The sequence below is a fragment of the Phragmites australis genome, chromosome 9 (genome assembly GCF_958298935.1).
Source record: "Phragmites australis chromosome 9, lpPhrAust1.1, whole genome shotgun sequence".
Lineage (NCBI taxonomy): Eukaryota > Viridiplantae > Streptophyta > Magnoliopsida > Poales > Poaceae > Phragmites > Phragmites australis.
The window spans coordinates 22,990,825-23,017,163 of record NC_084929.1 but is presented as its reverse complement, the minus strand read 5'-3'; the positions used below and the strand labels follow the sequence as shown (position 1 = coordinate 23,017,163).

General features: G+C 40.7%; 1 protein-coding gene across 1 annotated transcript; it reads right to left on the bottom strand.

Annotated features, from left to right (window-relative positions):
• Window positions 1-748: 748 nt before the first annotated feature.
• Window positions 749-8,154, bottom strand: LOC133928824 (cyclin-dependent kinase D-1-like). The gene is made up of 7 exons (XM_062375319.1): window positions 7,819-8,154; window positions 6,761-7,059; window positions 6,588-6,696; window positions 5,569-5,694; window positions 1,968-2,203; window positions 1,564-1,884; window positions 749-1,421 (listed from the first exon to the last, which is right to left on the bottom strand). Exons 1-7 carry the CDS (start codon window positions 7,936-7,938, stop codon window positions 1,358-1,360), a joined length of 1,275 nt encoding a protein of 424 aa, XP_062231303.1. The 5' UTR covers window positions 7,939-8,154; the 3' UTR covers window positions 749-1,357.
• Window positions 8,155-26,339: the final 18,185 nt, after the last annotated feature.

Sequence of the window (26,339 nt, the reverse complement as noted above, 5' to 3'; positions counted from 1 at the left end):
AGGAGAGAGAAATCAATTACTATCCACTAAAAAGTATGACACCAACACCACACTTAGTGGCAAGTACTTTAAAAAAATCAACACAATTGTATAAATTCCTCATTTAAATAATAATCACTCAAAGCCGAATAATAAATCGTTTAGGACATCCATATGATCTACATTGTGATATTTTAATTAGCAATTCCCATAAACATATAATATGTCAAATAAAATGATTATATATTACGAATGAATTTATCATGATGAATCTAGTGATATTAATATTATGTTATCAATCTACGTATTTTTTTCATATTGATTTTAAGTAAAAAAAAAAAAGCTTGACCAACAGGAATCCTAAAACTAAAATGACTTATATTTAGGTGATGGAGTATCATTTAGGTTACAGAAAAAAAAAACTACCAGTGGTATTGCAATTAGAAAAAAAAAAAGGTGGTAATGCGTCCACCACCATATTACTCTCTTTAGGTGCTCAGGGATGACTGTATGAGGGATCATAGTATTTACTTCAGGTGCTAAAGCGATGCAAACGCTGGGTACGATACTCACATTAGCCCTTATCGCCGCCATCGTACTGATACAACCGCTCAAACTCAATGATCCCTTATAATTCGTGCGCGAGCAACAAGTCAAAAGCCAGCTTGGAACACGCAAACCCTCATTAACAGTTCCATTTAGATCAGCACATACCATGCATCTTTCTCAACAAAATTATAGTAAATATTTGAGCATGGGCAATTCAGTGTAAAAAAATACACATTGTAATTATATAACAGAAAATCGTTAAACATTTTTCCTTTTTCGTCATGCAGTGCTTTATCATGTCACAGGGAAACGTGTCAAATAATACAAGCTGCTCTTAGTTTACCGAATACATCCGACTGAAAAATGCTCACAGCTCAGTGTCCGTACAAGAATAGAATGAAATTTGACACCACAGAAAATTAACCAAATATTTCGGCACAATCTTTGCAAACACGTACAAGCAAACACATTCTAACAAGAGCAAACTCATGTATCCCATAAATCACACATTCTCAGCTCATGATGTATCCCATAAATCACACATTCTCAGCTCATGATGCATCCCATAAAGCATATAGGTTTAGGAGCCTTCCTTACGGAATTCGGCTCCTGTGCACAACTCAGAGTAAATTAGCTTCAATTTCCTCTTGATGAGCCGGCTGTACAGTTAATTCATAACAGCTCAGTTGACTGTCAGCATCCTTCAGTGAAGTTCTATGGCTTTCAACAGATCCTCTTTTGTTGGTAAATAGTCAAACTGTCTCCCAAAGAATAGTTTAAAATTGAGCATGCCAGTAAGAAAACAATAGTGCCTGTGAACTTGTTTCGTTTACTCTCCGTATCCAAATTCTGGATCCATATCAAGTTTTCGTTTTAAACGGGACTTGTCAGCACTGCAAAACAGGAGGTTGGCATGTTCAATTATTTCCCATGAAAAGAGAGCCAAGTAGACAAAACTTATATGCATCAAGAATAGCGACGTTGCTCGCATAAACATTGACACAAGTTTTACTCAGCAAGGCTAGTGCTGTTTACCTGTTCAAGGTTGGTCTAGGAGCTGGTCGTGTGCCAAACACAGCTCCAACATCAACAGACATTGGAATTCTAGCACTCTGACTGGACATGTCATCAGTGTGCCTCGCCCCTGAAGGATGCTCTTCCGCTTTATCCACCCGGTGCATATTACCTTCCATCCCTTCATGCGCTGTCACCCTCCGTAACTTTCTTGGCGGGGACTGCACCACAGGGCCGTCCTGCAGGTTCAGGTCTGGTATCTTGTTATTCCCCGAGTCTCCCTTCCGCGATGGCCTTGGAAGCTGTGATGGTTTTGTTGGAGCTGGTACTGATGAAAAGTACCTTCAAAGGAAACAAAACATAGTTTATCATGCATGCAAGCAAGAGAACAAAACTTGTGTTTCCAATCAGTCACATGGGTGCACCTGTGTTCTAAAGCCTGCTGAGCAGTGATTCTTGCTTTTGGGTCATATGTAAACATTTTTGATAGAAGATCTAAAGCATCATCACTGGCCATCGGAAACAATGAACGAAGAGAAGGTGCAGCGACAAATTGATACTCAACATAATCTGGAAGATAAACCATGTCCGGCCATTGAGAAGACTTTGGAGTTCCCAATGCAGCGAAGATCTTCCCAAGTTGATCAATGTCACTAGTACCCTGCAGCATTAACTTTTAGTGACTCAGGTGTCCCTTAAACTTAAGCTCCTTGAATTGTCACTACCAAAATGGAATTGCTACTCGTTGAGTTTAATATAGGATTCCAGTGTTAGAATTTAGGTAAGTCGTTCAACAAGCCAACTAAAGCATAGTGATCTGTAGTGTTAACTCTACCATTTAGAAAAAAATTACCGCTGGGCACAGATAAGACTGGTTACCGGCCTTACCGGTGCACTAGCTTTCTCCATAAAAGAGTTTGTAAGATCTAGTTCAGACCCACTACATGACAATGACGTTTTTAGACCTCAGAGCACATGCTGCAATAATCCACCTTCGAGACAACACGGAAAATGCAAATACGATGAAGAAGTATCACCTTAGTGAGAAGCTAGAATAACGAACACTTTTCTTCCTTACTGAAAACCAAAGATGACAGATCTCACATAAATTAAACAACAAATTACAGAATAAGAAAAAAATGGTAGATTTGGTACTATCTTTTTTAAGAGTAAAATATACCTGGGGTCCTTAAACTTGTCCCGCGGTGTCATCCAGGTTCCTAAACTCTAAACTTGTTAAGTGTGCCACTCGAGGTCCAAATCTCCCAGCATTTCTAGGGATCCAGATTAGCATGTTTAAGCGTGCCACATAGGCAGGTGCATGTTATTCGGGAGATTTGGACCTCAAGTGGCACACTTAATAAGTTTAGGGTCCCAGATCTGCATTTTAAGAGTTCAGGGACCTGAATGACACAATGGGACAAGTTTAAGGACCGCTGGTGCATTTTACTCTTTTTTTTAACATTGAAGAGCTGTCCACAAATGTCAACTTTTAAGTGCTACAATGATCCTTCATGTACGCACTTTTAAGCAACATATTTCATTCAAAACGCATTAAGGAAGGAAGCAAGAAAAAATGATGACATAGCTTTTCAAGAAAGCAAAATCCACACAACACTCTTTTAGCCTTTAATAGTTTGTGATAGAAAAGGAATAATTTTACATCGTGTATAGCCTAGTGTTGGCCATTTCTGTAGAATACAGTTACCAAAACCATACTAACCAGCTGAGACTGCAATAACTGTTTCACTGGTACTGGTGATTCTCAAAATGTCAAGCTAAAAGATTATGAAGATTTATATTCAAAGTAATTGTACCCGTACATAATGTATACAGATAATGAGTGAACAGAAATTAGAGCCAAGCTTAATACATGTGAAGCTACATATATTGGGTTGCTATAGTTCATTTCTGTTGACACGTCTAGTAAATGGCTGGGTGCATTTAACTTCCTGTTTTATACGACCTTCAGTCTAAGTTTTGATCCTCACAGAGGCAACTATTTTTACTCTCCATTAGGGAGTTTTGTCCAATTTAATTACTTAGCAGTTCAAAGAAGGCTGATTGTAGCATGTCCTATCATCTCACCAGGGCCAGACCATTTACCAGTCTTTCCTATTGAAACAACAGTCTAGTCATGCTATGAAAATGTTATGGGCTGGGCATTGGGCCAGTCCATCGGTGCAGCGGCCGTGCGGCGAGGTGATTCACATGTGGCTAGGTAGCAGCACGTCCAACAGCAGATGCAGGTCAGGCTTCGGAGTAGAGATAAAGATTTGTCGGTTGCATTCATTAGATATGGTTAGAGGTAAAGATTGGATAGTTAGATTCATTAAGGTTAGAGATAAGATTTGTTACAGATAAGATTGTGAGTTGGTTAGGTACCAGCCTTATATAATGGGATGTGGTTGTTCGGAGAAGCAGGCAATGAATAAACAAGAAAATTCTAGGTAATCAGCTGCTCAGAGCCTCTGCGAGAGGGTGAGTGTGCTGCTGCCATTTATCTTACCGATCCAATCTACTAATCCATATCATCTTTGGTATCAGTCATGGGCGATCCTACAACCATGGCCAACATCACGTCCAAGCTCGACCAGATTCTGCTTGCCATCGACCGCCACAATAATGAGATCTCCCACATCCAGACCAAATTCTCCTCCCTCAACGTGGTTGTCAACTAGCTGCTGAGCAAGCAGCTCGTGCACGAACCCAGTGGCTCTGGCATGGGCGATGTCGGAGGTTCTGCGCCACCACCGCCGAAGGCTGCTGTGGTGTTGCAGTTGTCTACCGTGGCAGAGGCATCTATGGCCATCAACAAGGGCGTGGGCAATGACATTGAGACAACTGAAGTCCATGACAAGAGCACCAGATCAAGTTCATGCACACGGATATCAGCCTCCATGCCAATCACCGGGAGATTCCATCCATCATCGACAATTAGGTTGTGGTTCCCTACATTGGCGCCGACTTCATAATCGATAGCTCGGAGATCCTGCACCGCAACAACGTCGACGGCTTTGCTGACCAAGCTGCCCAGCAACTAGACGGTGTCACGGCTCTGGCTAAGGCGACTATGATGTTGCATGTTCAAGCTGGGCCAATAAGCTCGCCATTGAGGGCATGTGCACGATTGTTGGGACGTCTTCGATGTTCGCCTCGCCGCCGACCGACGTCATGCCTTCAATGGTGTGGAAGTGGAACACGCCAGCTGCCTAGCAAACGAGCATGTCATCATCGTGTGTGCTCCACTGTTGCGCCATCAGGTTGTGCAAGGAGTTTACGTGCAGCTCGGCTTGGGTCACTCAATCTCCTAATGACAACTGCAACCAACACCACCATCATCCTGACTGTGACACTCCAATGCTTGCTTACAAGCCTCGCGTCCATTTGGAGCCAACAAGGTCTTCGATCGTGGCCATCGCCTAGCAACTCGTCCTCGAGCTGCGTGTCAGGAGGGATGCAATGTTATGGGCTGGGCATCGGGCCAGTCCATCAGCGCAGTGGCCGTACGAGGAGGTGATTCGTGTGCGGCTAGGCAGCAGCACGTCCAACAAAAAACGCAGATCAGGCTTCAGAGTAGAGATAAATTTATCAGTTGCATTCATTAGATATTGTTAGAGATAAAGATTGGATAGTTAGATTCATTAAGGTTAGAGATAAGATTTGTTAGAGATAAGATTGTGAGTTGATTAGGTACCAGCCTTATATAATGGGCTGTGGTTGTTCGGAGAAGCAGGCAATGAATAAACAAGAAAGTTCCATGTAATCAGCTGCTCAGAGCCTCTGCGAGAGGGCGAGTGCGCTGCCGCCGTTTATCTTACCGATCAAATCTACTAATCCATATAAAAAGATGACAATTTGAGGTACAAATCAGGTCAACACGTGCAGTTGTTACATCATCAATGGACAATGAACTTAGCCATGCACATATTAAATTCTGAGCACACAAACATTTCTTAGTCTTAAATAGAATGGAATGAACAACCAAATTTATTCCACTGAGAAGAAATTAAGAGGCTGTTAAACCTGGAGAAAGGGTCGGCGAAGAAGCAGTTCAGCAAAAATACATCCAGCAGCCCAAATATCCACTGCAGATCCATACTGCTTCGAGCCAAATAATAATTCTGGTGCACGGTACCAACGTGCAAAGACCTGCATGTGAAAACAGTTAAAATCCAAATGCCCACTGGTGCCAGGACAAAATAACTCAAGTTAAAGGAATAAAACACAAGGGAAACACATTGTGGTAAACCACATGTAAGTGCTAGGCATAGAGAACTAGAGATGGTCCTTGACAGCATAATATTTAATATTATTGAATAGGAACTATGATTAGCAGAACTTCCAATTGAGATGTAATGTTCAAATGAAAATCAGAAATGGTGATTTATGTAAGAAACTGTCCTTCGTAAATGAATAATATATTTAGCATCTTTCCTAATCAGCAAAGGTGACTCCGGTTGGAAGTATACTTCCCAAATAAGTTTTTTTAGCATTTTTTTCTAACTGGGTCATGCAAAGCAAACAGCAATCTAAAAGCCCATGTATGAAGTAGATATAATAATATACTACTCGCGTATATGTATTTTGCTCCGTACAAAATTAAGCATTTTTCACTTCCTGAGAAAGTCAGCAGTAACAAGGCTACTTTGCTTGTTTAAGGCATCATATTGTTCAAATTTAGCAGACAATTGCTACTTAAGAGGGCTACAATAGAGCTCTAAATTAAGTTACACTAAACTAAGGAAAAAAAACTAGAATAAATTTACCTAACTGGCACTGTCCCAATTATTACTGTTCTTGCAAGGAAAAAAATGCATAAGATCAACAGATATTGGCTAGCACATGCCATGTTTCTTCTTTGATAAAATGAAAATCATAGCCATTAATCAGAAATATCCATATGGCTCAAAGGAACACACCGCATAAGAAACGATAATGATACAGCAAGGTGCTCTCAGTGCACCTTGCTTCTGCGACCAGCTTCTGGGGTTTCAGGGCATAATCAACTGAATGCATATACAAATTAGTCTATCAAAAAGAACCTGGTGAGTGAAGTTCCTTCCTGGACTTCCAAATATACGTGCCAGACCAAAGTCAGCAAGCTTGAGCTGCCCATCAGGACCTATGAGTAAATTATTTGGTTTCATATCCCTGCAGCACAACAGCTTGTCAAAGGTTGCTTTCTTTAAAAGAAAATTAGCAAGATAGTAAGTACCTGTGTAGCACCCATTTCTTATGGCAGAAAGCTAGACCTTTCAACATCATCTGAACATATGATTTTGTGTCAGCTGGAGACAATACAATGTTCCTATCTCGTATGACAGCTTCCAAGTCAGTCTCCATAAACTCAAATACAAGGTGCAAGTTTCCCTTGTAAGGGAAACAATCAATTAGCTCTATAATATTAGGATCTTTCAGCTCCTTGAGCAGTTTAATTTCCCTCAATGCAGTGAAGTTCACACCTTCCTTGTACGTCCCTAGCCTGATTTTCTTAATCGCAACTGTGTTCCCAGTCTGAAAAGGAACATCATGCAACATCCCGTGAACAATAGCTCAAACAGAACAAAATGCCACTGTAAAATCTGAAGAGCATCACCAGCAGTGGGAAGAATAAGCTATGGCAACACTAAATGCACAAGCACTGAAACTTCATAAAATTAACTTAAGAGAAGAATAAATTGTGACAATGCTAAATTCATAAGTGCAGATACTTCATAAAATGAACTCAGGAGAACTGAGAACACACCCCACATCTATTGTCTGATTAGATCCCTACAATTAAAAATTACATGAGTCCAGAGGAAATTAAGCAACCCTGCTGTCCCACAGATGGACCAATACAACCTCCAATCTATCCCCTTCACATTAGATGAGATAGCCTGAAACTTCGCTACAACAAAGACGCCAAAACCAGACTAAAGCTAAAAACCCATCAGAGGGTCAACACCGCCAGCTAAATCAGCGCATAGCTGAACAAAACCACGCGAATTCTGCTCTCATCAGTGCTAATCACGCTAGTGGGGAGCCCGTCCTGGCCGGCCTCCGCAGTACAACGACCATAGCCAATCCACAGTGAACCACAGTCAATTCAGAAACGCCAATCTAGGAGCTACCACGGCCAAAACCCTCCGACCCCCTAAGCTCAATCGCACGAGCGCCCGCCCCCGCGCCGAGCATATGGATTGAACAAACCAAGCTCGAATTCTCGTTTCCCGACGGCCGCCCGCAGATCAGCCGAGAACGGGGAGGGTTTAGGAGAGGGGGGGGGGGGACCTTGGTGTCGATGGCCTTGAAGACGATACCGTACGTGCCCTCGCCGAGGACCTCGCGCTTCAGGTAGCGGTCCGCCACGCGCTTCACCCCCGCGTCGTCGTCCCCGCCGCCGCTCGCCATGGGGCCGGGCTCCCACCGCCTCCACCTCGCCGCAGGAGAGGCGGCGGCGCGTCCGGGCGGGGAGGCGGGATTGCGAAATTGGGCGGTGACGGCGCGGGAGAGGGTGCGGACGCGGTGCGAGCTGGTTCGGGCTCTCGGCTGCGCCGCCGTTCGGCACCGGGGAAGAACTGATTTTGGTTTGCGCTCGCTCACTTTATTGGTTCGGCTCGCTAGGTCTGATTATTTATTTAATTTTTTTATCCTCCTTTCGTTACTCTCGACCGTTCGACGGCCGTTTGGGCCTGGGAGGTGGCGGCGTTCCGTTGGGACGGGGTTCTTCACTGTACCTGCTGCCGTACCGAGGGTTTTGTTGCTCTGGGCCGTATGAAACGAGAGCAAAACCGTGATGTACAACAAAAGAGTTTTTTATTTTTTAAATCAAAAAATTATACATAAATACGGCTGTTTTAAAAAGTTGCATATTTAGACTCTTGTCGCTGCCACGTGTCATCATTTAAAAATAAAAAGATAATGTGTTTTAATGTTCTCAAAATTCAAAATACTATCAAAATTGTCATAAAAAATTCTAAAACAATTATGTGATATGGAGAAGGTTATCATCTAGCTCTTAAAAAAATTTCAAATAAAAATATAATCTATATAATAAGAAATAGTCATATGTTGCTTTTTCAATAGATGACAAAGTCTAGATTTATAATTTTTTAAAATAGATACATATACTTACAATATTTTTATTTTTAAAACATAAAAATATCGCACAACAGCGAGAACAAGCCAAACCGTTGATTTCAACATCTAAGCTAAAGGGAAGGTTGTACAAGTCACTTTGAAATGTTTTTCAAATACGCACAGCTTGGACAGCAGGAACCAACATATACGCGTTTCCCAAGCAAATTTGTGCAATACTTTTTCTACTGTTGGTCATAGACTCATAGCTCATATTATTTCGAAGAAAAAAGAAGACTCATAACTCATAAATTACAAATCAAAGGGATTAGTTACCGGGGGTAAAAGAGGCGGATGCCAGTACACTTAAACTCCACCAGCAGCAAATAAAATGAATACTAAAAGATGAAACAAAAATCTATTTTGCAGTTATGGTTTCCTCTTGATCGATATCTATGGTATTAGCCCCGTCCGCTGCATTCGACTTGTGACAAACATAAATGAAATGCGACTCTGGATCTTTAAGAACATAGTCAGGTGGTAGCTCACCATCCTCGGTGAGTGTAGCTTCCTCCATGGTATGCTGTGGAGCACCATTGCATATTTTTTATTGGTTCTACGTGTGGCTGTGAACAGAAAGAATATATCTGACTCAGGTCTGTATAACAATACAAAGGAGTAGATTTCATAAACTTATAACTATTTGTATATTTATAACATAAAGCTATAATTTATGAAACATATTTTATAAAACTACAACTACTTATACTCTTAATAATGTAAAACTACAATTTTTTAATCTAGTCCCACCTGTCAACCACACATTACTTATTTTCTCTATTATGCTAAAAATGTGTGGCTGACGGATGCGATCAGACCAAAAATATATAGTTTTGCTTTACTAAGGGCACACGCAGGAACAACCTGACTAGAAAGTTATTCAAAACTTAATCGATAAGTAGTTGTAGTTTTATAAAATAGATCTTAGAAATTATAGTTTTACGTTATAAAGGTATAAATAATTATAAGTTTATAAAATTTACTCAAAACAAAATTAGGTACCCATATGCCTTCGCCATATTTTTCATTCAATATTCGCCATATTTTTCATTCAATATTGCTCATTGCAATCAGAAGTTTTTCGTTATTCAGATGTATCTTTTGGATTTTTCAAATGTTTCTTGAGTTTTGAGAAGAATAATGAAAGCAAACAAAAATAAAATTTTCACTTAAATATTTCCATTCAATTAAACAAATCCTCATAAACAAGGATACCATGCTATTAGTTAGGACAGAAGGCAGCTAGTAAGAAAGAAAATACTTGGGCATAGATCCATTTTAGCTAAAGAGAGGGTAAGGTCCGTCCCTGGGCATGTGCAGTGTAATATTCTGAGTTTTAGTATTTTAAAAAATAGTAAAATTCACTATAAATTATTATTTTCAATTATTTAAAGTAATATAAAATCAAGGAAATATATATTTAATGTATATATACTCGTATGTATATATTCAAATATATTATTTTAGCTAAGTATTCCAGATATCACTAAACTAATTTCTAAATTAATCGTTACAATAAACTGAGCATATGTATTTTTTGTTTAATTGTTCTTATAGTTCTTTGAGTGGAGAATTGAATTGGAAGTCTCTCAAATTCAAATATATTTCTTAGATTCACTTCAGCTGAAATCCCAAATATCTCAATTCCAAACTCATACAAATTGTCATCGATTTTGTATTCGTATGCAATTCGAATTGAATCATTCGATATATATTTAATTCATTCCAGTATAATCGCTTCACAAACTCAATTCAAATCAATTTCAAGTCTGAATCTCATATTCGAATCCTCGTTCCAAAGACAGGTCAATTTCTAACTCAAATCCGATTTGAATTATGCTAATCCAATCCAATTCAAATTATTCAATTGAATCATCATTCATTCGATTTCAAATTTGAATGCATTCATTTGAATAATTACAAATCTAATCTACAAACTCAATTACATGCAATGGAATTATCTTACAAATCTCTCTCTGTGAGCTCTCTCTCTCCTCTTATCTTTTCACCCAGAGTAGCAAGCAAAATTGCTTCTTCCTTCTCTCCTCCCTTCCCAAAAGTCAAGCAACAGGACATGCTCCTGCCTCTCTGATATTTTCACCAGATGACAAAACCATTTTCTCCTCCTCCTCTCCTCTTCCTTCACCCGCAAGGAACTCCTCTCCACACCATACAAACACAGAGCACACACGCACAACACACTCACAACGCAAGCACAACAGTAGCAGTAGCACCGGCGTCGTTCTGCTCCTCTCCCGCACCTGCACACATGCCATACATACAACACAAGTAGTAGCGTCGCCACGCCACCTTCTGCTCCTTCTCTTTGCACCAGTAGCTCAACCATCGCTTGTGTTGCCAATGTGCTCTGCTTCTCCCCACGTGCGTGCCATCTCGACCGCTGGCACCGCATCGTGCCACTTGGCTGGCCTAGCCGCGGCCTTGCTCGCGCGTTGCCCTAGCCAAGCCCGGTCGGCCGTCTCCTCTCTGAAGGGATCGGTGACGTCCTAAGGGGGGTGAATTATGACATTTAGAATCTATTCGGCTCCAAAAACTACACAAGATAAACCTATATCAATTTCTATCTAAATGTGCTCTAGGTTTATCTAATAAGTTTATTCTACCAATCAAAAGAGCTTGCAACCTATCTAGTAAGGTAAATTGCAAGAAAGTAAATGTGAAAACGTAAATAGGGTAGAGAGAATAAACTTAGCATAAAGATGTTTATCCTGTGGTATCGATGGCATGAATGTCACCCCTAGTACACTTTGGAGCTCCACAAAGGATATGCTCCCGGTCGGCACCTGATCACAACCCTTGAGTCATCAAGTCACAAAGACAATGCGTCCACCCGGATGAGCCACCAAGCCACTAAGGTAAGGTCTCACCACTGGCCTCTCTTCCAGTTTCTTGCCACCGTGATCACTTCGGATGATCAACCTTGGCATTGATCATTTTCATGTTCTTCTCTAATTTTGAGAAGGGTTTGGCTATCTTAGGATCAATTTCTTCATCAATTGATGTGCTTTGATCATTCTATTCATAGTTCTCTTCATTTTGATCACCATTATTTTCGCTTGACCTTGACTCTTGTTTTTGTCTCCTAATACTTGCCTTCATGTGTTGGTTTTGAGCTTACTTGTTTGTGAGAGTAAGGTTCTTAGTGTGGATGAGGAAGAAGCTTCCACCCCTATGTTCATTGTCATCTTATGAGCGGTGATCTCGCCAAGCACTTAACTTGAAGTCATCTTCTTGATGTTATTATTGTCGTAGATGATGGAGACTATCAACGTGTACTTTGGAAGAAGAGCTTGAAGTATTCTTCTCACCACTTGATCATCTTCAATTGGCGTCAAACCTAACCCATTGATCTCATTAATAAGAATGTTCAAACGAGAATACATATGATTTGTAGTTTAATGGGGTAATTGCTTGATGCCATTAGTAACAAGCACATAGTATTTCTCATTGCGCATATCCTTCATGCCTTCATGTATTTCAATGAGACTATTCTAAATATCATGTGCATTGGTGAGAGAATAAACACGATTAAATACATCAATACATATAGATGATAAAATGATACTCTTGGTCAATGCGTCTAATTGTCTCTCCTTGTTGGTGATGCGAGGTTTTATTCCTTTCTCGATGACTCTCCAAACATCCAACCTTCGGGTTTGTAAATAACAAGATATTAGAATTTTTCACCAGGAAAAATTTATGCCATCGAAAAGTGGAGCACTATAGGGATCCATCCCAACCCCGGATGTCACTACTCACTAGGTGGTGAAGTCTAACCGATCATAATAAGATTAAGGCTCAAATGCCACTTGAATTGGCGAAACCTTGAGAAAGGTGTGAAGTTGTAACATAAATTGTAGAGCTAAATGTGAGCCCTATCTCTGATACCAATTGAAGGGATCGGTGACGTCCTAAGAGTGGGGTGAATTAGGACACTTAGAATCTATTCGGCTCTAAAAACTACACAAGATAAACCTATATTAATTTTTATATAAATATACTCTAGGTTTATCTAATGAGTCTACTCTACCAATCAAAAGATCTTGCAACCTATTTAGGAAGGTAAATTACAAGAAAGTAAATGTGGAAGTGTAAATAAGATAGAAAGAGTAAACTTGACATAAGAGATTTTTATCCTGTAGTATCGATATTATAAATACCACCCCTAGTCCACGTTGGAGCTCCACAAAGGATATGCTCCTGGCCGGTACCCGGTTACAACTCTTGAGCCACCAAGTCACAAAGACAAGACCTTCGCCCGGATGAGCCACCAAGCCACCAAGGTAAGGTCTCACCACTAGACTCTCTTCCGGTTTCTTACCGTCATGATCACTTTGGAGCTTGAGCCACCAAGGCAAGGGTCTTCGTGTTCCCGTACATGCTTCTTGTCGCCACTCCACACTAAGTCGGAGGGTCAGCAAATTTGCCGGTGAGTTACTAAGACTCCAAGATGCCAACTTACCAAGAGGTAAAAGTTTGGATTACTCTTTAATCCACTCTCTAGACAGCAATCACTTAGCAACATACTCTCTAGGTATATAAGCACTAATCACTCTCTAATGGTGTGCTTAATCACCTTGAATGATCACTTTAAGCACTTTGGTGGCTTGGATATCTTCTCGTGTGTGCATGAACTTCTCAAAACTCTAGCTACATACCACGCCTTCAAATGACTGAGTGGAGGGGTATTTATAGTCTCAAACCCGTGCACTAGTTGTTAACCCAATGGTTCAGAAAAGTTGTTAACACTAGATGATTCGATGAGAACAATAGTACTAACACTGGATCATTCGGAGAGTACACTCTCATAAACTAGCCGTTGGAACCTCACTCAAGCCTCTATGAACACCAGACACTCTGGTGTATACTTCATCTCCATCATCGGACTATCCGGTGAGTTATCTTGGGCCATCCAAATATTTTCTTTTTCTCTATGTAAATTGCTCCAGTTAAAACATCCTGTGCACATCACTTCATCACCGGACTATCCGATGCCTTGAACTTCGTTCTGCCTCTTTACACTGTTCATTGTCCGATGTATTTTTTGGTGTAGCTTTGCTTCATCACCAGACCTTCCAGCGTGTTGATCTTTGATCTTCCATGGCTGCAATCTTCTCTGGTGGAAATGCTCCGGTGTATATCTTACTCTGATCACCGGACTATCCAGTAGGTTGTTCTATCCAGCCTTCTAGATATAAACACTCTGGTGTTGCCATACTTTGGTCACCGAACTATCCGATGAGGCTTAGCCTTCATTCTTCAGCATGGAATCCTTCTCTAGAAGAATTGCTCCGGTGAGCACACTTGCTAATCGCCGAACCTTCCGGTGATGTCTTTAGGCCTCTCTCTCCCTTTATCAAATATGCTCCGGTGAGCTCAACATCCACAGCTCTGGACCATCCAATAAGGCAAATCTTCCTAGGACATCAATTCGATCAAACTTTGTCCCAGCTGTGATGGCTTCTTTATGTATTGCATCCATGAGACTTACTAACATATATTCTTGATAAACATGTTAGTCACATTGACTATGTTATTATTAATCACTAAAATCATAATCATAACCTAATTGGGCCATTTTCGCTACACTCTCACACCACTAGCCACTCGGACGAGGTAGTGCCATCCCGCACGTGCCACCACTCGATCACGTTCGACCGTGTTATGTCGTTGATCGTTCAGCTGCGCAGCTGCCTGCTCACGCCAAGCCGCCTCCTGCAGCGCCGTCCCAGCCCTTCACTGCACCATCGCCGTGCATGCCGTCACTGAGAACATTAACCATCCACGATGAGCACCCCGTCCTTTGCTCCTTCCTCCCCCTCCATTTAGCACTGCCGTACAACCACCCGGCCTCCGCGTCATGGCCTCTTCCTGTGCCGACGATGTTGTCATGCCTACACGTCCTCTTGTGCACGCCACTACTACGCCTCCGCTCGCATCATGTTGCGTCGTGCTGCCCCTGCCCACACGTGCGCCACCCTGCCCCACGACGTCGTTTCGGCCAGCATGCGCGAGCCAGTCTCTCTCTGCTCCATCGTGTGCAGCGTCCGGTCGCATCGTGCCGCCCGCTGGAGCATAACTGTTGTTCGCGCATCTGCGCACACTACCACCGTGCTCGCTCGCACCTCATGCTGCTGCCGCCGTGGAGCTATCGCTGGAGATCCTCTCCACCCTGTTCGGTCTCCCTTCCCTCTCTCCTACGCATGCACGAAGAAGCCGCTGCCGAGCTCTCCATCACTGGCATTGTCCCTCTCTCTAACGCCGTATCAACCCTCTTTGGCTCCCACCTCTCTAGGCCGACACCCATCTTTCTCCCCTGGCTGGACTCCCCTTCCCGCCGGCCACCTGCCTTTTCTCCTCCCCTACCGGTGCGCTGCTAAGTCCACCCGGCTCTGAGCCATGGCCGAGTTGCCATCTTCCTCTGGCCTTCACCTCCTCCCGGCGTGCCTTCCTCTCTCTCGGCCGCCCCTCACTCTGGTGCCTCCCTCTCCGCCGCCCTCTCTCTGCGAGCCACACGGGCAAAGTCTGGCTAGCCTTATCCTCTCCCTCCCTCTCTAATGCATGGGCCCCACAAGTCCATGGCCATTGGTCCAAGCCTCACAACTCCCTCTGGTCCACAAGCTTCATGGACCCAATCCACAGCATAGTACCCTTTTTCAATTTCCAGGATTTCATTTCTGGTATATCTTCTGAGCGTTGTAACTCCTCCGTTTAACTCCGATTTTGGCGATTATTTCGTCTATATTCCTCTAAAATCATAATCTATATCTCCGCCAAATATTGTGATTTTTGGAGTTTGTATATTTTCTCGCCCGATATTTAATTTGTGCTACAGTGTTTAAAATTAGAATTAGGGTTCACCTTTTTTTAAATAGAGATGAGTTAGTTAATTTCGTATCCATGTTTAGGATATAATCGTAGATTAGTCGCTTATGTTAATCTAGCATAAGTATAGGTTTAATCCTTATGTTAATTCTAAAATAGTTGTTAGATTAATTAAAGGATTTCTTTTAATTGATGTTTAGAAATAGATTGTTATTTCATGCTTTAATCCATAGGACTTAATCTTGGTTTAATTAATGTAATAAGATTAACTAGTGTAGCTGCTAAATAAATAAATACATGGCATTATAATATGATAGAATAATTTAATGTTGATAACTAATTAATCGAATGTCTCTTGTAAGAATTAATTAATTAGTTTTTTGGAATAGTTTAACCTAGTTATTTAATTACATGTATGCTTTAATGATAGCAATAAAATATAACTTAATTAGAGAGGAAATTAAGTAACACTAAGTAATTAAGTATATTTACTTAGATAACATTGGAATAGTGCTATAGATTAGAATAATTAATCTCGACACTTAAACACATATAATCGTCTAGAGTTACACTTACGTATATGTGTATACATGCTCACATACATATAAGCGTAAGTGTCACACATACATTTATGTCTGTACATGTGTACTCACCTACACGCAGAAACCCTAACTGGCGCTTTTCGGCAGTTAAGCTAATAAACGCTCACCTAATTGTTAATACCTTGTTTATACTTTCTCTTAAGTTAATAAAATAATTAGGTGAACAACTTAGCCTTGCTACACTAGATAATCTCGCTAGTATCTGTGTAACAGTATTGCTTAGCTAAGAGTTGCCGATCGTCTTTTCGCTAGGTTAGCTTTCGTCATTTTCTCGCTTTGATGTTTCTCTTGGTTTTGTCCTGGTGTTCCATTGCTTAGTCATTTTGCGCTTTTGTTGTTAATCTGCATAGGCTCGAAGTCAAGGTTCTAAGCAAGAACGTGAGAAAGGAACTAAAAGTGAGACCCGATAATGAAGAACTCGGGAGACTCGAACGATAAGACCAATTGTGAATTGACCTTCGTGAAGGCAAGTTCTATCTCCTTAATCATATTGGACCTATGTTTTCAAGTAATCTACATGATCAACTAAAACATGACTTATTATCGCATACACTATGTATCGCGTTTTCTTTAAACTGCTTATAATAGCTAAATCCTATCAACACGTGCCATGTCTTAAATGTTATCATCCAAAGTACATATCACCATAGGATTACATGTTATTATCTATATTAATGACATATGACATCTTGATATCTAGAATGCTTAGGATTGAATACGTCTTCTCGAAGATATCGCTTTTAAAATGCCTCTCTTCGGAGAGAAGATTCACTATTAACAATGTTAAACTCATAAACCATGGATCCTTGATGGTTGTGAATTCTATGATGGTTGTGAAATCCTTGATGTCATGTGGGATATAGAGGGTGATGTGTAAAAATAAGTGAAAACATTTTTAGCGAGGGCAGGTAGAGTAGTACTCTAGATGAGGATGCTCCTAAAGGCTTGAGTCACCTCTGTTGTGTTCATTACTGAAAGATATCTGCCCCGACCATTTAAAGACCGAGTCATTACGCTGCCATGCTTAGCCACTCCATGCAACCATGCGTCCTGAATGGGTAGACTTAACTTGTCTTTCACCAGACCGGGTTGGGCATCATACTAAGAGGCTGAGAGCAGCGATCAGTCAAGTGGTCATATGTCCCTCTGTTTGGAGGTTTCTAGAATCGGCCTAGGCTTAAAAAGGGGATTGACCTTCAGTACATGGAATCTGGCATTTGAGGGTAAATCTCATAGAAAATCCTGACAGGAAATGTGATTGGAGTATCTCGGTATGATTCTCTCCTCCGCTTGTAACGGTTAGAGGCTTAGCATATTGTATGGGTACAGTATACAACCTCTGCAGAGTGTAAACCTATTCGAATAGTTATGTCCACGGTCATGGACATGTGACAATAGTAACCGTTTTGACTAGACTCCAGGGTGTATGTGTGTCTTGATGAGTGAGTGTGTTGACTCGATATCCATGATATGAGGTTGCTGGCTTAATCCGCCAGAAGCTTTGTGGTACTAGAGGTATACCATATGTGATGATAGGGACTACAGAGTGAGGTATAGTCCTTCCCAAGACTGAACCCCCCCAGATATAACTTGTTATTGTTTTCTAGATTTAAAATTATTTCAAAGCTTTGTTACTAGGTTACCTTGTTTTAAACTATTTCAAAAGCTTTGTTACCGGGTTACTTTATTTTAAACTATTTCAAAAGCTTTGTTACGATGTTAACTTTGTTTCAAAAGATTAATAGTAGAGAATAAAACTGGATACCTGCATAAAACTTGCTTTACACTTAAAACTATACCGTAAAGCCTAATCCTTGAAATATTTATTATGCATCTATCAACCCTTTGAAGTAGTATATCACTTGTTAAGTACCTTTCATACTTAGTATTTTTGCTTTTAGATTATTGCGATGGAGATCAAACTCAACCCAGATGATGTTAAAGAGAAGAAGTCTAAGGTCGTGTCTGTACTCGAGTTGCATGTGGCTTTGGATTGCATCGTTCGTCTTGCTCCGCTATGCTGTAGGCTCTTTTGCTTGGCTGGTCTGCTGTGGATCCTTGTCCACTAGATAATCTTTGCGCCATTCAGGTAATTATTTTATTATACTTTATTTTATTCGAAGTATGTATTTGATATCATTTTGTTGAATTCTATGTGTATCAGCTACTTGATCCAAGGACTGATATAAGAGGCACAGGGGAACCCGAGGTCCGGGTCCTGACATGCAGCTTGTGCGACTGCACAAGGCCCCAAGCTAGACCGAGTACCCTAGGTATATTCTTCCTATATGGGCTTTGTTTTGATTCACTGCAGGCAGGCCCAAGTTTAGTGATTCGGCCCCCATGGTGGTACCATGGTAGTTCGATAGTCCTGATCGACCCCTTGAATGTGACGTCCTCTTAGCTCTCGCCTGAGTCCTGACGGCGCACGCCACACTCGCATGGCAGCGGCGCAGCGACATTGTCTGGTGCCATTAGGGCATTGGGCATTCAGGCCATCACAACATAGAATTCACCATCAACCATCGCCCATGACTCCATCAGGTTCGAGCCAACAGCTAAGCGCTCAAGCCCTATTTTTCTCATATTGTTATTTACTTATTTTATTGAATAATTATAATTATGAGTGTAAATGTGCATCTAGCATCCGTTAATTTTGTTCTTTTCATCTTTTGTGTACATGCGCATCAGTTGATCTAGTGTTCCAACTTGCAAGCCATGTCTTTTGCAAATCAGGTTAGAAATATGATTTTGGTCATCAAAAGCATAAAAAGAAATATAAAGAATAGATGATCTAACTCAATCTCAGAAATAAGCCATGGATAGGTTTATTATAAAAGAATTACAAGTTCCTTTTGATAATCAGACACTTGACCAGGGCCATGCACTTGATATTAATGTTGCCAATGATCCTAATGATGGTGAGACAAAGACAAAAAACATTGTTGAGGAAGTTCTTGTTGACAACACAAATGTTCAAGTGGCTAATAATAGTAATAACATCGACGACACTAGTTCACATGCTGCAAATATTGGTACTTCTTTTCAGCCTGATATATTTGATCCAAGATATTGGGATGCCCTTTATGCTAAACATGTTGACATTTTAGCAAAAAAGGGTCCTAAAAGAGACTTATCAATTTAGAAAGGTCATAAAGATAGATTTTATAGTAGTTTTTTTGCACTATTCTATTCTAGAATTCTATGAAATGGAGAGGAGTGCAATAGAGATTGGCTTGTGTATTCCAAAGAACTCGATAGAGTATTTTGCAACTGTTGCAAAATATTACAAAAGGGTATCTAAAAGGTCAGTTAGCAAATGAGGAGCTTAATGATTGGAAGCATCTTGGTAATAGACTTAGAGAGCATGAAATAAGTATAGATCATGTTTTTAATGTGGCCACTTGGTATGATTTACATAATAGATTGCAAAAGGATCAAACTATTGATAAAGTTGCTCAGCGACAACTTGAGAAAGAAAAGGACCACTAGAGAAAATTTTTGTTCAGAATTGTTGCCATTGTAAAATTTCTTGCCAAACATAATATATCATTTTGTGGTACTAATATCAAACTGTATGAAGATAGCAATGGGAATTTCTTGGGCGTGATAGAAATGTTAGCTGAATTTGACCAAGTTATTCAAGAGCATGTTCGCCGTATTACAAATAATGAAACTCGAGTTCATTATCTTGGTCCTAGGATTTATAATGAGTTGATACAATTGCTTGCTTCTGCTATTAAGTTTGAAATTATCAAGAAAATAAAGAGAACAAAGTATTTCTCTGTCATACTTGATTGTACCCTGATGCAAGCCACCAAAAACAAATATCTTTAATTATAAGATATGTGGATTCATCTTCAAGTCCTATTTGCATTGAAGAATCCTTCCTAGGATTTTTGGATGTAAATGATACAACTGGGCAAGGACTTTTTGACGTGCTACAAAATGAATTAAAGCATCTTGATCTTAATATAGATGATGTGAGAGGACGAGGCTATAATAATAGATCAAATATAAAAGGAAAACATGAAAGGGTAAAAAAAAACTTTTGGATGTAAATCCTAGAGCTTTCTATTCCGCTTGTGGTTGCCATAGTCTTAATTTAACACTTCATGATATGTCTAAGACTTGTGGTAAAGCTAAATACTTTTTTGGAATCATCCAACGTATCTACACAACTTTTGCTAATTCTACTAAGAAATAACATATTTTGAAAATAACATAACATGATTGACTCTCAAGTCAGTATCATCTACTCGTTGGGAGAGTCATGTTGGAAGTGTTAAAGCTATCAGATTTCAATGTGCAGAGATTTGGGAGGCTCTACTTCAAGTATCCGATAGTGATAATGATCCAAAAACAAGAATGAGGCCAAATCTCTAGCAACTAATGAACTTGGAGAGTATGAATTTTTAGTGACAATAGTCATTTGGTATGAAATATTATATGCTATTAATTTGGTAAACAAACACTTGCAAGCAAAGGATATGCTTATTGATGTTGCTATTGAGAAAGTGCAGGGGCTGGTTTCTTTCTTCAAAGGGTACATGGAAACTAGTTTCTTAAATGCATCGGAGATAGCCAAAGATATTACACTTGAGATGGATATTGGTACAACATTTCATAAAAAAATGGGAAATTAAAAGAAAGAGACATTTTGATGAGAACCCAGATGACACAAATGTTGCTACACAATCTGTAGATGAATTATTTAGAATCAACTATTTTATACATATTATTGATCAAGCTATTTCCTCGCTTACGAGGATATTTGAACAATATCAAGGTTATCCTAATACTTTTGGTTTCTTATTATTTTTGACACTTTGGAGAAATTGGATTATAAGAGCTTGAAATCTTCTTGTGATAGTCTTGAGGCTGCACTTAAAAGAGATAGACAATCTGATATTGATACTAATGAATTGTATGTGGAGTTGATTTTTCTTCAAGATTTCATTTCAAAAGAAATATAGGTCCAGTTGAAATTCTAAAGTTTTTGAAGCGACATAATTGTTTTCCCAATGCAACTATTGCATATAGAGTTTGTTGACCATTCTGGTGACTGTTGCATCAGCAGAACGAAGCTTTTCTAAATTGAAACTATATATTGAAGTCCTACTTGCATTCTATAATGACAAAAAAAAGACTTAATGGATTAGCTATAATAGCACTTGAGAGTGACTTCCTAGAGAAGATTGATTATGGATATATCATTGAAGATTTTATTTCAAAGAACACTAAAAGAATGATGCTTTTCAAGTAAAGATTATGCAGCAGTCAAGAATTTGAAGAAATGTGTTCAAGCAACTGGTACAAACCTTACTCTATCCTATTGCTATGTACTATATTATAATATATATTGTTATTATTTTATTTTAACACTTAAGTTTATGCCCTAGTTTAGAGTTTGGCACAGGGCCTTAGAATTTTCCTGACGGCCCAGAGAGGGTGTTTCATAGTTATGCATAATGTATAGTGCAATATTCCAGCTGCATCCGACCTGGTTCAAAAGCGGCACTCGTTCCTTAGGAGCACCATATGTTATCTGCCAAAAGACTCCTTTCAAAATCATCTCATTAGCATTGAGTAAAAGAGTATGGGGGGGGGGGGGGTGGTGCTTAGAGGATGTAACAAGTAGATCGGACAAGGCCTAACAAGTCTGCACGGGTAAACAGCACAGATGGTTCAATTCAGGACAGCTGATGTATCAGTTGGGATTGATTGATATGCAAAGAGTGAAGAAACTTTTATGTCTTAAACCTTGCCACTGCTGTTAGCATTTTGGAAGCACCATGAGGAGGAGCATCAGCACACTGGAACATTATAGCAGTACCAATCTCAACACATGACTACTCAGAAAGGTGATATGTATTTTGCTTGGTAGACAGTGCTTACCATCATAGCATCCAGGGTTCCTAAAGAGAAAGGTTAAACAGACTAAATCGTAAATCAAGTGGTAAAAAAAATATTGATTTTTTCTTTGGGGGGGGGGGAGCGGGGGGGGGGCTGAGAGATCGGTAGTTGCGGTATGCAATACAGCAATAGTAGTAGAGTGTAACTCAAGGGAGACGTACGGGAGTTGCCGCAGCCAAGCATGAGGACGCGGCACCGGTCGAAGAACCTGCTGCCCCCGGCACTGCCGCCGGAAGCTAGGGGGCCGGAGGACGAGGAGGAGGAGCGGAAGTCCCAGTAGGCGGCGGCGCGTACTCGTTGCTCTTGCACTCGCCGCCGCCCATCGCAACCCCGCCGCGCTCCGTTCCTTTCCTTCCCTGCGGTTTCGTGGGAGAGGAGGGAGGATTCTGGTGTAAGTGCAACAGTTGGTCACATGCAAGTGCATGGCAGCCCTCACGTGCAAGTGCAACAGTTGGTCACATGCAAATGCATGGCAGCCTTCGCATGCAATGTATGACCAACTTTACATAGGAGAAGGTGTTGTCTTTTAAACTGATGACATCTTTTTTAACACTATTATTGTCTTTTCAATGGGTGACAGCTTGGTGTCACTTATTGGTGAAACAACATCTTAACGTGGTAGCCACATCAATCTGTATATTTAATTTCTAATTGTTATCTCGTAGGTCTCATAAGGTGTCGTCTGTGAGAAGAGCGACACCGATAGATTAGATCTGCAACTTTTTTTACAAATATTGAAAATAAAAATATATAAAAAAATCCTTCCGGTCTGAGCTTGTTGGTGGAGAGTGGAGGTGTGGAGTGCAATTTGGGCTGTTTGGGGAGACGGCTGGGTTGCAGGGCCGGACGAGACGTGTTGAGCAAAAATTCAAAATTAGACAACATACATAAGTATATTTACCGAAATAGACAATATGTTGTCGTATTTACAAATTTAGTATCTGTATTCGGCGCATCATTTACCGAAAATGGATTTTTGATACACCGTACGCCGAAAAATCTATATTCGGCACACCGTGTAGTGAATACGGCACTGTAGCCTGTATTCAGCAAACGGTGTGCCAAATACGAGCTACAGTGCTGTATTCACCGCATGGTGTGCCGAATACAGGCTACAGTGCTGTATTCGACACATGGTGTGCCAAATATGACCGTGTGCCGAATTAGTGACCGCACAGTAGGCAAATGCCATATTCGGCACACCGTGTGCTGAATATGGCACTGTAAACCGTATTCGACACACGGTGTGCCGAATATGGTTCATATTCGGCATATGTTGTGCCGAATATAGCACTGTAGCTCATATTCGGCACACCGTGTGCCGAATATAATTGGATCCATGATTTTTCGGTGTACGGTGTACCGAAATTCTATTTTTCAGTAAATGATGTGCCGAATACGAATGCTAAAATTATAAGTACGAAAACATATTGTCTATTTCAGCAAATACACTCATGCGTGTTGCAGTATGCTCGTGTTTCGTGTAAGGCATCCAGCGGGAGAGCGGACCCTGATGGGAGTAATGTTTTTCACCGTTTCATGGCATGTTTGGTTTGGAATCATAATTGGCCACTTGTGAGTGCTCTACGATTTTGTCTTAGATTGGTTTGATGTTTAAATTTGATCATATCTTAGATCACACCTAAACTAAACTATAGGCGAAATTGTCAAATCAGGACCAGATCCTATAAGACTATCTCTACTACTTAAAAAATATAAAGTGGTTTCAGAAATCTTCCCACATCATTCTGTGTTCTGCCTCCATATTCTGCCCTCTCAAGTTCTCCCTCGCTCCTTGCCCATGCCTCTCGTTTCCGCACCTACCATCCGATATCTATTCCCGATCCCCCTCCCCTCGAACTTACCCCTCCTCTCGACACCTCATGCGTAGCGCCACCACTGCCCCCATCCCCTTTGCCATGACTAACGCAACTGCCATGCTAGATGCCATCATCGGTAGTCTGCCTGTCGCTCCCAGATCCCTACCCACCTCTATCGCCGATGTGTCCGTCTCTCCTTGCCCTCCTCCTCCACTGTATGGAAATCCTTAGCCTTGCAGCAGCGGGCTTCGGTGCCAATGCCCTCGTCCCCTCTCTCTGTTGACGGCGGCGGACTTGTAGATCTGATGAGGCCCGACCCGTAGGAGGCATGGAGCCACCACGCACACCGCCCCCACCATGGTGGCTCCAACGGCATCAACACTGACGAGGTGCTGTCCAGCTATGACTTCCAGCCCATCCGCCGCCTCCAGCAGCATCCCCGCTGGCTCGGCCCCCGCGGCAGGCACATCAGGGTCGCATGACTCCAAGGCTGCATCCTCCAACCTCAAGGTACTAGCTAGCCTACTTACCTCCCCGACGTGACCTCTCTGTAAGAAACTCCCCCGCACTCCTAGATCTCACTCATGGTTTGCTTCATGCTTAGTATACTTAACAGCTGCCCAGTATCACGGCCTACTCAGTATTGTTGGTGAGAAAGAGTTCGAGATGATTTAGCTTTGAATCAGTAAGATTATGTATGTAAGTGAAGACTTGTTTGGTACTCTACCACTGCCACTAGCTCATCCCTGGAAGCTTTTTATGTAGATGTTTGGCATAGTGCATGTGCAAACACCTCAAAAGATGGACTGTGATTTGCCACACTACATAAAAAAGGGACATGAGATGATGGGTGATAACCCTCATAAGTGGCGGATCTTGCGCCTGTCACCTCAAATGCGTCATTGATGAGTCGTTATAGGTGACGAGTATAGACTCGTTAACAATGTGGCATAAATGACGGGTTATAACTTGACCCGTCACCAATGAATAGTATAGGTGATGGGTCGTAATAATGACATGTCATCTATAACTGAACAAAAAAGATGATTTGTAATAGTGATCCATCACTTATGACTGATGAACGTGTTTCACGTTTTTTAGACACGAAAAAGTCAAAAAAATATTTGTTCACCCAAGAGCAACTATGATATAAGACTCATCGTATATGCCCAATCCACATCATTTTCAATCATATTTCGGTCTTTGCATTTTGTGGGACTCAAACCCACGCCCAGGACCTCAAGCGTGACTCCCTTACCATCTTAGCTATCATGTGCTTATGATAGAAATCGGTTATATTATCCTTTTAACCTTCATTGGTGAAGGTTATAGGTGATGGGTTATAATTATGATCCGTCATTTATGCAAGTCATAAGTGATGGGTCATAACTGTGACCTGTCACTGATGATGTTTTTCTCGAAATGTTGACCTAGAGTGATTTTAGTAAAAAAAGGTATAACTTTTGCATACATACTCTGTTTTTTTTTTTACTCTAGGGACATCTATCGAAAAAGCTACATCCGTTTCTCTCCCACTTTATCGAGTTCAGAGAATTTTTTAGGCTAAAAATGGCTTGAAAGATTGACTTCTCACCACATGAAGTTTTTACACTATTTTTGGAACGCGCGTATGTGTCTATAGCCACCACTCCTTACATCAAACTTGAGCAAAATTGTACAATAATACCGATTCTAATGCTGCTTAGGTGAGAAAAAATAAGAGAAAATAAAAAAAATAATTTTTTAACATCATATACATATATATTCTCAATGTTGTATATTATATATATACCCCTGATGAATGGAGAAAAATAGTATATAATAAACATATATATGAGTATGTGTTTGTACTACTATACATATATATACACACATATAGCATATACCAGGAGTACATGCACTTTTGCACCACATGAAATGATAGCTCTATGTATTGATCAAGTCATTGGTGACGAGTTACAATTTGACCCGTCACTAATAACATGCTAAGATGACCCGACACTGATGAGTTAGTCATTAGTGGTTGGTCAAATTGTGATCCATCATCAATGATTGGCTAGAAAGACTCGTCACTTATAATAAGTTATAAGTAATCGGTACAATTATGCCCGTCACTTTTATCATCGATAACAGATCCTGTTATGAACCGTCACTTATTTAATGTCTTCTTTGTCTGTTTTTCACATAGTACCAGTTAGATGTGGTCACTAGTCAATAGATGTGGTCACTAGTCAGTAAGTTTGGTTCACACTTCACAAGGAAAGGCCAGCTAAATTTTGTACTTGCCTAGTAGGTTAAAATCCTTTTCATATGGATTTGCTGCTTATGATTTGGTAATTTGACTTCGCATCTTGTAGGAAGCTGTCGAACTCATTTCTAAAGGGATTCATCGTACCGGCACTTGGATAGCTTAGTTTATTGCAAGAGCTGTATGTTCTTTTTTTAATGTTATTTCAACTTGTTTTCGTGAAGTTAGCTATATCTTGAAAAA